Source organism: Oryzias latipes, chromosome 14 (assembly GCF_053564925.1).
Source record: "Oryzias latipes strain Hd-rR chromosome 14, Olatipes_Hd-rR_3.1".
NCBI lineage: Eukaryota > Metazoa > Chordata > Actinopteri > Beloniformes > Adrianichthyidae > Oryzias > Oryzias latipes.
In genome coordinates this window covers 28,409,954-28,422,500 of record NC_136250.1, presented here as the reverse complement: position 1 = coordinate 28,422,500, position 12,547 = coordinate 28,409,954, and the positions used below count along the sequence as shown (strand labels likewise).

The 12,547-nt window shown below is 39.3% G+C and overlaps 1 protein-coding gene and 1 long non-coding RNA gene across 6 annotated transcripts in view; both read left to right on the top strand.

Annotated features, from left to right (window-relative positions):
• The window catches only part of elmod1 (ELMO/CED-12 domain containing 1), a 13,833-nt gene extending 5,625 nt beyond the window's left edge, over positions 1-8,208 (top strand). For all 3 annotated transcript variants that reach the window (XM_078930837.1, XM_023962495.2, XM_078930836.1), the window contains 6 exons: positions 3-132; positions 2,216-2,349; positions 2,443-2,511; positions 3,626-3,676; positions 3,922-4,055; positions 4,247-8,208. In XM_078930837.1, the coding sequence (XP_078786963.1) occupies positions 3-132; positions 2,216-2,349; positions 2,443-2,511; positions 3,626-3,676; positions 3,922-4,055; positions 4,247-4,422 (694 nt within the window). In that variant the 3' untranslated portion in view covers positions 4,423-8,208. The remainder of the gene's footprint in view (positions 1-2; positions 133-2,215; positions 2,350-2,442; positions 2,512-3,625; positions 3,677-3,921; positions 4,056-4,246) is intronic.
• A 2,446-nt stretch (positions 8,209-10,654) lies between these two features.
• The window catches only part of LOC105355690 (uncharacterized), a 64,834-nt gene continuing 62,941 nt past the window's right edge, over positions 10,655-12,547 (top strand). For 2 of the 3 annotated variants that reach the window (XR_013647476.1, XR_013647475.1), the window contains exon 1: positions 10,660-10,801. This is a non-coding gene — a long non-coding RNA (uncharacterized LOC105355690). Of the gene's footprint in view, positions 10,802-12,547 lie in introns of all 3 variants that reach the window. The other variant, XR_013647473.1, reaches the window with a different exon arrangement.

Here is a 12,547-nt window from a genome sequence, read left to right as displayed (position 1 = left end):
AGGCTCGGCATCTCTCTGCAGGCCAGCTTGCTGCAGATTGTGGGCTACAGGAATCTGGTAGCGGAGGTGGAGAAGCTACGCCGGGAACCCTACGACTGTGAAAACGCAGAGCACGAGGAAATGCTGATGAAGGTGAGCGTCCAATCTGAGCCATTGTAGTTTTTAGCACTTCAGCAAAGTCCATACCAAACAGTTTTGCAACATTTTGCAGCTCTGTCAAATAAGACTGCGTTTTACTTTTCGCAATGTACTCCGCATAAACCGTGGACAGTTCAGAAATTAGGCATGTTTCTGTTTTATCAGAAGAACTAAATGTATACGGTAGAATGTTACGTAAATCAACTATTGTTGTACCACTATTAAATTCAATAATAAGCGATCCTTCAAATTCTGAACACGAGTCAGATATCATTTCAGTTCTATTAACACGTCCATATTGTTCCAAAAAGTCGATAACTTCTTCAGTACCTATTGTTTCAGTGACTGATATGCCTTCAACTATTACACTGTTTGGTATTTTAATTCCCAAGTTCATAAACACATCCATGATGACACAATAATGTTGCAGAGGAAAATAAATTAAAATTACTGCACAGTGTGGGTTAAGACACTTCCTACTCCCTCCTAGCTAGCTCGCCACTTTTAACATGTAGCTCAATGCAGATGCTTATTGGGATCTTTGAGATATTTGAGTTTAGGCTAGTGTCGGATGATCTATGGTTCGTCTCAGGGAGGGAGGTGAAGGCCCAAACAACACACAAAGACAAAGATAATGGCTATGGTGCAGAAAGTGAAATTTTATATAGTTAACCCCAAAAGGGTTACAAGATGGAGAAAATGTTTTTTCTTTTGTTGAATACATTTATTTACATATAACCTGCTACACACTGACCATGACCTTAAAAGGGATGTAGTGGCTTAAAAAGATGGTTGGATGTAATACTGACTTTATCCTAAAATAATTTAAAGATAACATCAGGTGTGATGTTTTTCATGTCCTTTTAAATGTAAGTGCACATCTTTCTTTAGTTTAAAAGAAGGTCAAGCTGAGCTCGTCGTTTTTCTCCCCTTTAAAAATTCTTCCTGTGGAGACTGAGGGTGTCACAGTTTGGCAAACAGGAGGAAATCCAGATGCAGGAAAGAACCACAAACCAGCATGTAACAAGTCCAACAGGTTTAATGAAAAGCATAAAGCTAAGGAGAGCTTCGCTTTAGAATGAAGGAAAGTTTGTTAGATGTTGTGTGGCTGATTAGCAAAGTGCAGGCAGCTGTGACTGCTCCACAGGAGCACAGGTGAATGGGTGGAGTCCCATCCAGCCAGCACAGACACAAAGAAAAGCTCTTCAGACAAGTAGAACAGTGTGTTCGTTACATCTGTCTGGACAAAAGTCAAAGGGTGTTTGTAACAGTATTGGAAAATTTACATCCATAAAAGGTCCATGATTGGCTGACAGAAATGTGACTGAATCTGTGACAGAACTCTGGATGGGGGAGACTTTCATTTGGATGTGTTTGCTCCTTGCGGTTTTGGTTTCTGGGTATTTCCTTCGTGCAGCTCAGCTGTGCCTGTTCCTGTATGACTCGCCCCCTTGAGTTCCCTTGGTCACAGCTGCCTGCAATCATATCAGTTGGTTTCATTTTTTTAAGGATGATTCTTTTCTGAGTTTAGTGTCCGAGCGTTTTTTTTGTATTTGATCTTTCTGTTTGGTCATGATTCAAAGTTCTGAATCTTCTGAACCTGTTTGAGTCTTCCTGCTCCTGACCTCATCTCTGCTGGTTATCTGTAACAAGATGATCTTTCTCTGAGGTTCAGCTCCTGTCAAAGACCCATTTCTGATGAAAATTGTGTCCGTCAGTGTCGTTTGTCTGATGATGGCAGACATTTATAAAGAACACTAAGATTAAAATTGCATTTCTGAGTATTGCTTTATTTGTGACGTACAAAATAAGCTCCCTGCTCCGCTCCGTTCTGATGCATCCACTTGCAGACAAATAGATCCACGTCTGTCTTTTTTTCCTCGTCTGAGCTCGTTTCTGCAGAACTCAGGGGGGAATTTGTAATGAACTCCTGCCGCTCTGCAGAAACGATGTCCTAGAAAACGACATAATCAGAATTAAAATAGCACTGGGAACGCTTTGATAAAAGACCGTAAGATGAGCAGAGTGGGTCTTTATATCTGTAAATAATTTTAGCTGTGGGGTCTTTGTGTTTCAGCTCTGGAAGGAGCTGCGTCCCGACACCCCCCTGACCAGCCGCATCTCTAAGCAGTGGTGTGAGATCGGATTCCAAGGCAGCGACCCCAAAACTGACTTCAGAGGCATGGGCCTTCTGGGCCTGCACAACCTGCTGTGAGCCTCCAGCGTGAAAAAAAAATCAATCCACCGAAGCGGTCAGACGCTTGTTCAGATGTCTGTATCCCTTTGCTTCTGTGATCTCTGCAGGTATTTCGCTGAACATGACAAGTCTGCAGCTCTGCAGATGCTCCAGGACTCCCTGCAGCCCAAGCACAAGTAGGCATATATCAGCTTCAGTGGAAAGAAATGGAGGAAAAGAGGGTTTTTGTTGAGCCTTAACAGTAAATGGCGCCCTTCCTGTTGAGCTAATCTGACTTCAGCTGTTCTTAATCAAAGAGTTTCCTCTTTTGGTCTAAACTTGAGAACAAACCCTCTAAGGTTACATTCTAAAAGTAACTTGTGATAGAAGAAATCAACAAAGACATAGTTTTTACATTAATCATAGATGTTTAAGGTGCTAAAACCCCTCAATGTACACTTTATCCCCATTTTCACACTCTCTTTTTTAAACTCTCAAAGTTCAAACCTTAACAGAAAAATGAGTCCAGGATTATAGAATGAAAACAAACATCTGATCAGGATTTATGTAAATGTAGCAAACTGAACGCATTCTGTACAGAGGAGATGAATTGACCAGGTCAGCAGCCAATCAGGATGCAGAACACAGTGGGATGTAAAAATAAATTAATGAATAAAAAAACAAACATGCCACATTGCATAACATAGAATCTGAGAAAACAGCAACATGGGGAAAGGTTAACTGTTATGCTGGTCCGATGCTGGTACTGAGGAACACAAACACCGTTCTCTTGATGCTCTTGCTTTTAACTTTCTTCATTGCTTTGCATTTCGTCACACTGCTCGTTTAAAACCACATGAACTTGTTTTCATCCTCCGCTTTGTTTTTCTTACTGCTGCTGCTTTTATTGTTGGTCATCAACACCCTGTGAGCTCTTTCTCTCTCTCTCTCGTTCTCACATGAAAAATCTTCTTTTTCCTTCTCCGCCTCCATCCATCCCCTCCTTTTTTTGTCCGTTTCATGCACTTTAGGACCACTCACAGAATGCCAAGGTACTCCACTCTCACCTTCATTTGTTCTGTTGACGTCATTCGTAGCTTTTGACTCAGGTTTTTGCTGCTGCTTTACCCTTAAGATTTTGAGCTTTGCTAGAAAGAAACAGACCTTAAGATTTACTTTCCCGGAAATTTTTGCTCAAGATCGTGAAGTCTGGTTTAAAACCTTGGATTTTGTCAATCTGCTCAGTTTACAGATGGCAGCTTCTGAAATACTCTTTAATGTTTGTGCCTGACTGGTGTTTGTTTTCTGCAGCGAGGGGAACAAGCCTGAATGGGAGCAGAAAAACTTTGACAAAGCTATCGGGTAAGTCACGTGACAGGAAGGGAGCAAACCAGAGTCACTGCTGGCCTCAACTTTTTTTAAAAAGTTTTCTTCAATAAAAAAAGGGAAGTTTTATTTTCACTTCTTTCACAATATTAATAGTTTCATTGTCGATGTAGATTTGTAGATTAAAATTTTTAGTATACTAAAAATGAAAGTTCACTCCAGTACTTCAAAAACATTTTTGAATGCTTTAACAGTTTCCTATAATTAGTAATTGTCTTTAGATATTCGTTTGCCATCGTGGGCATCAACATCACCGACCTGGCCTACTCCCTGCTGGTGAGCGGCGCTCTGAAGACCCACTTGTACAACGTGGCTCCAGAGATGCCCAACCTGCAGCATTTCCAGCAGACCTTCTGTGAGTTAACCTTCCTGACAAACACAGAAACACATGCAACCACATTTCATCCACATTTAACTTCATAAAATTAGTTTTTGAAGGTTTCTAGAGGTTTTTTTTTTGTGTTTTTTTTTCATATGCTAAAAAAAATTAAAGGAAATTGAAAAATCAATCCCAGCTTTAAGTTGCAGCTCTTTTTCTTATGGCAGGTTACCTGATGCAGGAGTTCCAGCGTTTCTGGATCGAGGAGGATCCCAGCGACATCATGGAGTTCAACCGCGTTCGCTCCAAGTTCCACCGGAGGATCCTGCGCCAGCTCAAGAACCCAGACATGGCTCTGTGCCCCCACTTTGCTGCCTCCGACCTGCACCTGGTTAACCTCTAGATCCACCGCCACCTTTGCTGACCCCACGCGAGTCTCCGCCGGCCGGGTGTTCAGCAGGCCAATGACGGATCAGCAAACCCCTTCACACATTCAGCTGGTTGCTCAAACTGCTGGACACACCCAAGGAGACCCTTTCTCCTCCGCTTAGCACATCCCATCCCAGCTAACACCATGTTTGTCACTGCCAGGAGCTCACAACACACACACACACACAACCAAACCTCATGTGAGTCTTAAAGTCTGAGTAAAGCAGAAGTAGTGCTTTGAAAACAGATTTAACTGTTACAGTAATTTTGCATTATAGTGAGTGAAGTCTGACTTTAATGAGCAGCTCAGCGGTTACCTGTTGAACTGATGTGACTTCAGCTTTAAAAGTTACATTTTACAATACTTAAGTGGTAGATCAAGGTCCTGCAAGTATTAGGCCGTATTTAAACCATATTCTTGTTACATTGAGCATTGGCTAATTCTTTGCTCCATTACTTTATTTAAGGCTAAATGTTTTTTTTATCAACTTATGGATCACATAACCTCAGAACTAAAAAACTGGGTTGAAATGATTTTCACTGCAGAAAAGCCCAGCAGAGCCCCTGGGTTATAGCTAACAGTGTTCTGCTAAAAGGTCTAAAAGTGTTTAACTGAAAGCGCTTACATCATTTAGCTAAAAGCGCTTAGCTAAAAGCCTTTATTCAAAAGCATTTTGATAAAAACGCTAATTAAGCATTGGGCTAAAACTGCTAAAAGCATTTACTTAAAAGTGTTTAGCTGACAGCGCTAAAAGCATTTAGCTAAAAGCATTTAGCTAAAAGCATTTAGCCAAAAGCGTCGAGGTAAAAGCGGTTAGCTAAAAGTGGTAAAACCATTTAGTTAAAAGCATTTAGCGGAACGTGCTAAAAATGTTTAGCTAAAAGCGCTAAAAGTCCATCCATCCATCTTCTTCCGCTTATCCGGGTCGTGGGGGCAGCAGTAAAGAAAGAAAAAGAAGAAGAAAAGTCCCACTTTCTGTCACAAACCTAGGTGTGCGAAATTTGTTCTCCACATTTCACCCCTCCCCTGGGGGAGCGTGAGCTGCAGAGGAGTCGCGTCGGGAGGCAGCAGCGTGGGGGATGTTAATTGCTCACCATTGATGTGGTAATTGCCCCCAGTACCATTGTTTACTCCCCTCCGGATTCCTGCTTGGCAGCCTTTTACCTTACCAACCGAGCTACCCAGCCGCTACAAAGATGCCCCTCGCCCCGGCCACTTCCTGCAGCTCCTCTGGGGGGACCCTGAGGCCCCAGGCCAGCCGTGAGATGCAGTCTCTCCAGCGTTTCCTGGGTCTTCCCGGGGGCCTCCACCAAGTGGGACCTGCACGTAACACCTCCTTAGGGAGGCGTCCAGGAGGCATCCGGACTACATGCCCCACCTTAACTGGCTTCTCTGGATGTGGAGGAGAAGCGGTTTTATTACATTTTCTGGGGTTTGGTGTCTTGCTCAAGGACACTAAGGAACACCAGGGTTTTAAACTACTGACCAACCAATTGACAGAAGACTGCTTAATATAGTACAGCTAGTCTCTAAGACTCTAAGTTAGATAATGGTTCTAGCTTGTGAAATATGTCTAAAATGCTCCAATAAAACCGTTGTTTTACTCAGACTCTAAACTTCTAGTATTAACCATCTAATGAATAATGGGACTCTGTTCTTCAGGGGGTCGGGTCTCTAAAATCTGAGTGTCAACATTAAAAGAATTGATAAAAACAGAGAAACGCACTGCCTCAACGCCCTCACCACAGCGTCAAACCACCAGCATTAGATACGACCATAGCGATTGTAGTGCATGAAGGGGCCGCACCGCATGATCATGACCAGTTATTGTTGCTTTAATGATTGTACCACAGCTTTTACACCTCAGTTATGAACCACTTTGCTTGTTTTACTAAACCAAATGTAACTTCTCAACCAAAAATATATGAAAAAAATCACAAATTAGAAACACTTAGTTTTTTCATCTTTCTGCATGACCTAAATTGCTTTGATTTAAAAAAAAAGGATCAATGTATATATAAGAAGCTAAATAGGTGTAAGGTTTACATTGTATTGGTTGGCGCTAATTCAATCAAATATAAGGAAGGAACTACATTTCAGTGCTTCGTCTTTATTAGCAGGCAGCTTAGATTGTCACAAACATTTCATCTCTTGGCCAAAAAAAAAAAAACTGAAACAAAAAAAGAATGAGACGTTTATCGCAGCAGCTGTTTGTTAGTGGTGAACTCAAACCTGCGAGAGCCACATGCACATCAACTATTTGTCTGCGGGTTTGCAGTTTTTGCCTTCATTTTGTTACGATTCTGTTCTGAATGTTCATCCGATTGTGTTATTGATTTGTTCACTGAATGTGACACTGTGTGCCAGCCAAAGCAATAATTTTACCTTTGATTCACGGCTTCTCTCTTTAAATGTGTTTTTTGTGCCGCGCGTGCCTGAGTACTTTTTGCTTTCTATCTCAGAGCTGTAATGCTAATCACCTAAAGGCTTCTTTGAATGAACAGTAGGAAGGGCTTCACTTGAACAGAGGAAGAAACGACAGCAAAGGCCAAAAACAGAACAGAGAAGATGTTGAATGTTAAAGTTAGAGTCTTGATTTATCAGTTAAGACTTTAATTAAATGAGTCAACACGTGATTAAAAACCCACATAACAAAGAAAAGTGTTCTACAACAACAATATAACCTTGAAACTTTCATACATTTTGACTGAAAATAGATTAAGAACCACTATTCTGTCTTTCCAATAAAAATAACCTTCCCTCTTTTAAAATAATGAAGTTAGAATGAGAGTAAATCCAACCCTAATAGGTTACCATTATCTTTATTTTTTATATGTCTATACGTAATAATTTGTGGTACCAACTGTTGCAATTGTATTTTAAAGTATTTTTTTTCCGTAGCAACTGACACTTTTTCACAAATGTTTTAAAGAATCAACAATTGAATTAAGTTTGGATTTTTAGGACAGGCTTGTTACAAGAAAATGTTTTTTAATTACTTTAAAGTGTGCAAACTCAAAATGTCTGAAATTATGTCATGAGTCTTAAGTAAGAAGTTAATCCAGTGAACAAAAAACAAACCGTGTACCATGTATTTCAAACAACAATTATTAATTTTGCACAAATATTTAGTGGTAAAACATAAAGAAACCAAATGTGATTCCCAGTAGAAAAAAGGGTATTTTATCAAAAGCAGAACTTTGATTGTCATTTGAGCTCTGAGTCACATTCATTTCTCATCAAATGTTATCCTAAACATCCTAAACATGTGTTCTTCAGTGCTGCTTCTCTTCTACACACGATCGCTGTGTTTAACGTTGGTTCACATAATGCACGACATCTAAAATCTGAAGTATCGCCACCGTTTTACTGCCATGCCTGCACTGTTGACTGTGCTTCAGTAGACTTGTACCTTTTTAGATCCTTTAAATTGAAGGTAAAAGCTCTTTGTCAGTATTATTCCGATGTTTTTTCTTCGATGTCTGCACTGCTTTCATCTCTTGCTTGCAGTTTGTATTTTCTTTGAAGGTAATAGAATAGAAATGTGTTGTGGAAGTAGATCCAGCAACACTGTAGACAACTTCTGCTTCTACTGCTGCGTGTTGATCATTCCATCTGCTTGATATTTTCACTCTCACTCACTGCTGTTGCTCTCTAGATTCCTTAGTTAAGTAATCCTGAGTATTGTTACACTGTGTTTCAATTATTCGTGTTGTACTTTTTAAAAGTTCAAGAAAATAAAAAACTCTAGAAAGTTAACTTTTTTTTGTCATGATTGTACTCAGAGCTGTTGATTTGAAAAAAATATAGTAAATAACTGAATTTTTTTTATTTTATGCACCGGTAGCTGTATTATCTAGGTTTCAAATTTAAATGTGACAAATTTGAAGCTTGTCACTACAACCAAATGTGCAAAATTTTTTACAAATTGTATCCTTGAAGAATGAGACACTATTCTATCTCTCTTATGACAAGAATGCATGGGAAAGTACATTTCCTAGTTTTTTGTTAAAAACTCTTCATAGTAAAAGAAAACCCAGTTTTCAACATTATTTCATAAACAAAGATCAAATCCAGTCCTAAAACACCAGGAAAGATCAAACATTTAATCTTCCTTTTTTTTTTAAATCACAGATCCAACTGTTTTTCTGGAATTGCGAAACAAAATTGAATCGGTTAGTTCAAAAGGGGCCCAAGTCCAAGAGGTTTGTTTTTCCAGGAAATGATTTTAATTGTATAGCTTAACCCTTGTGCTATCTTAGATGACCCCACCCTCACATTGATATGTTCTCCCTACAATGACAAAGGTGGAAAAAGGTGGAAAGACTTCATGTAATCCATGGACACCAGTGAAGATCACAAATCATTGAAGAAAAAAGGTTCAGAGCACTGTCTTTTGGGTCTAGATGACCCAACTCCCAATGTTAAAGTGCCTAGCATAGCACAAGGGTTACAGGGAGGCTACACCAAATGATTAGTACTTTACCCAGATTTAGCACCAGTTCTAAGCTTACAAATGCTATAATAAGAAGCACCTCACTTTTATCATTTCAGAGGACTAACAAACTAAAGTCTCTGGACTTGGGTCCTTCTTGAATTAAACAGGGGTGCTTAAATATTGGATAACTAGTGCTGCCATCTATGGGATAAAGCAAAACCCATAAAATAGAGGCCCAAGTCCAGGAATTTTGCATTACCGGTAATGCATTTTAAATGTCAAGTATATTCAATACATTACAACGGATTTGGGACTTTTTTTGCACATAATCAGATAGCTTTTCCCTTGAAGACCATAGAACATATATTATCTCTATATTAATTGGCCCCTTTTGAACAAAGCGATTCAATTGTTAAATACATTTGATTATTTGACAAACTCAGCAGCATTTAGTAAAAAAGACTAGGAAAGAAATGTGGATCTTCAGGTACGAGGTACAGTTTAGTATCAGTATTACTGAACGATAATGTGTGTAGATCATTACTTAAATATAGATGTAATTAAAAACATGAAAAGGCAAGGCAAGGCAAGTTTATTTGTATAGCACAATTCGTACACAAAGTAATTCAAGGTGCTTCACAAAACAGAAAAATGCATTAAAATCACAATACATCATAGAAATAATCAACATAAAATTTACTTTAAAAGAAAAGGAAAAAAAAAAAAAGATTTAAAAAGAAAGGAAGGAAAGAAAGGTGCAGATAGGACCTTTCAGTCATATACACGGCTAAACAGAAATGTTTTAAGTCTAGATTTGAACATGAACACAGAAGAGGCCTGTCTTACGACTTCAGGGAGGCTGTTCCAGATTTTAGCTGCAGAATATTGAAACGCTGATTCCCCTTGTTTAGTTCTGACTCTGGGAATCAACAGGAGGCCGGTCCCTGAGGTCCTCAGAGTACGAGATGGTTCATATGGCACTAACATGTCAGAGATGTACTTTGGTGCGCGGCCATGGAGAGACTTGTACACAAGCAGAGCTGCTTTGAAGTCTATTCTTTGAGGTACAGGGAGCCAGTGCAGAGACCTGAGCACAGGACTAATGTGATCATACTTCCTGGTTTTGGTCAGGACTCGAGAAGCAGCATTCTGGATGTACTGAAGCTGTTTTACAGCTCGTTTGGACAGGCCGGTGAGCAGGCCGTTACAGTAGTCTAACCTACTGGAGACAAATGCATGGATAAGTATCTCCAGGTCTGGCTTTGAGACTTGTTTAGTGAGCCATTACTCATGATAACTGCCCTTACAAAAAAGTAGTACACATAAAGTTTATTCTAATTAAGAATAATTTAGTATAAGTACACTGCCTCATTTTTTAGTACAGACTAAGTACTTATAGTACACTTAAATAGACTACTTTTTGCTAAAGGCACTTAATTTTGACATTTTAATTTGTCGACTTTTGTGTTCACGATTTATTTTGGTTGTTTTAAATTATTATTATTTTTATTCATAATATATATTTTTTGGGGTGGGACCATGTGACCCAGACACCAAACATCATCATTATCACATGTTTTCTGTGTTTTATTACCCTTATCGTACATCAATTTTTTATGTCTACAGAAATCAAATCATTTGATTGTTTTCAGCAGCAGATGGCACTAACTCCTAACAAAACACAAGCCTGATTGAGATCCTGTAAAGGGAGACTTGGTGAAATGAACAGGAAAGGGGGCTCACGTCATATAGCAGTTACATCATTTTATTTTGAAAAACGGAAGTTAATAATGTTGAAACAGGAAGTACGAATAAAACCGCGGTTAGCTTAAAACCAATTGGCTCGTGGAGCCAAAGACGTGGAGATGGAGCACCGCTTTTTCACCTGCACAGGTGGTGATTGAGGAAACAAAGGTAAGAAACTAGTCTCTCCGGTGTAAAATTTAGTAAAGAAGAGATTTGTGTGGTTAAGAAAACATTATCCATTACGTTGCTTACTCTGTCATTATGCTAACTAATGGATAATCATGCTAATTATTGATAGTGACTAAAAGCATTAAGGCTTACTGTTTTGTATTTGGTTAAAAAAAGTTGTTTTTCAGCTACAATAAAACTAAAAGCATTTTATTTGATTTCCTTTAGTTTAAAATATTGAAGCAGTTGTTTAAAACTAGTTATTCATGCTAACAAAGATGTTAATATATTTTCTACTTTTATACTTTCATTTTTAAAACTGTTTACTTTGCTTTCTTTGGTATATTTTTTTTAGCACAACTATACCTTTGTGACTTCTTATTTGTTATTATTATTATTATTTGACGTTTTACTATACTGCATAGCCAGAAATCACACTAAAAATCAAAGTTTTTTTTCTTTATTTTCTTGGTTAAAATATACATGTTTTAGTACTAATATTATGTATGGTATGACTTTAAGAAAGAATATAGAGAAGCAATCTTTTACATGAAATTCTGTCAGTGTCTCAGGTGTTTTTGTTTTGTTTTTGTTTCAAAATAAGAGACAAAAATCTCTATTAAAAACAGCTTTTTCCAGCTGAACACACATGATCACATGACAAGCATGTTTATATTCTGGTCAACATCAAATCCATACACAACTTTAACCTGAAATATGCAGAACATTTTTTTTATTTTTAACTACTATTTATGTTGACAATAGGATTCTACATTCTTACTACAGTGAAACATAAATTCCAGTCATTGAGCCAAAACATTACCGTTTAGTTTTGATTAAAACAACAAAGCTTAGACTCTTGTACGACACGAGTGCACAAACCCTGCTTTACGACAGCCTGTCACAGCAGGTTCCTGTTTCTCAGAAACAGTTTTTGAGTTTGTTTCCAAGCATCAGAGGGAGCTGCAGTTTGTCATCATAATGCATGCGTGTGACATCAAAGCCCTGGATTAAAGCGGATCAGACAAACGGGTGTATTTGAGAGTCTAGTCAGATCTGCAGGGCAGAGCTTGACACCGTAATGTAAGTGCTGGCAGTCCTCAGTGGAGTCAGCATTTCCTAAACCTGCTGCCTGCAGACAGAAGACAGAAGACTCGACTGATTCAAAGAGAAAAAGGCTTTTGAAGAGGAAACAAGTGTGGCGCAGAGCCCTGTTTACAGAAACAAGGCTGATTTAGCAGAAGACTGTTTACCGACACCCCAGGTCTTCATCATGGAGGAGGTGAGCCGGCTCCACCTTAATTCAATTCAGTTCATTTTTATTTATATTGCCTAATATTTACAACAATAGTGGAATGAGGAGAAGACAAAGGAGATGGTTGTGGACTCACACCCGGCATGCTCCACTGATCATCAATGGTGCTGCTGTTGAAAAGGTGAGCTGCACCAAGTTCCTGGGCGTGCTTTATATCTCGGAAGGCCTGTCTTGGAACCACAGCACTGCGTCACTGGCCAAGAAAGCCCAACAACGCCTGTACTTCCTCCCCCCATCATGCAGACATCCAGAGCATCCTGACCAGCTGCATCACCGTGTGGTACGGAGCCAGCACCGCGTCCTGCCGGAAGACTCTGCAGCACATTGTGAAAACAGCTGAGAAGATCATCGGTGTCCCTCTCACTGGGGTCTCTGACATTTACCACTCTCGCCTCTCCCGCAACGCCACCGGGATTACAGGTGACCCATCA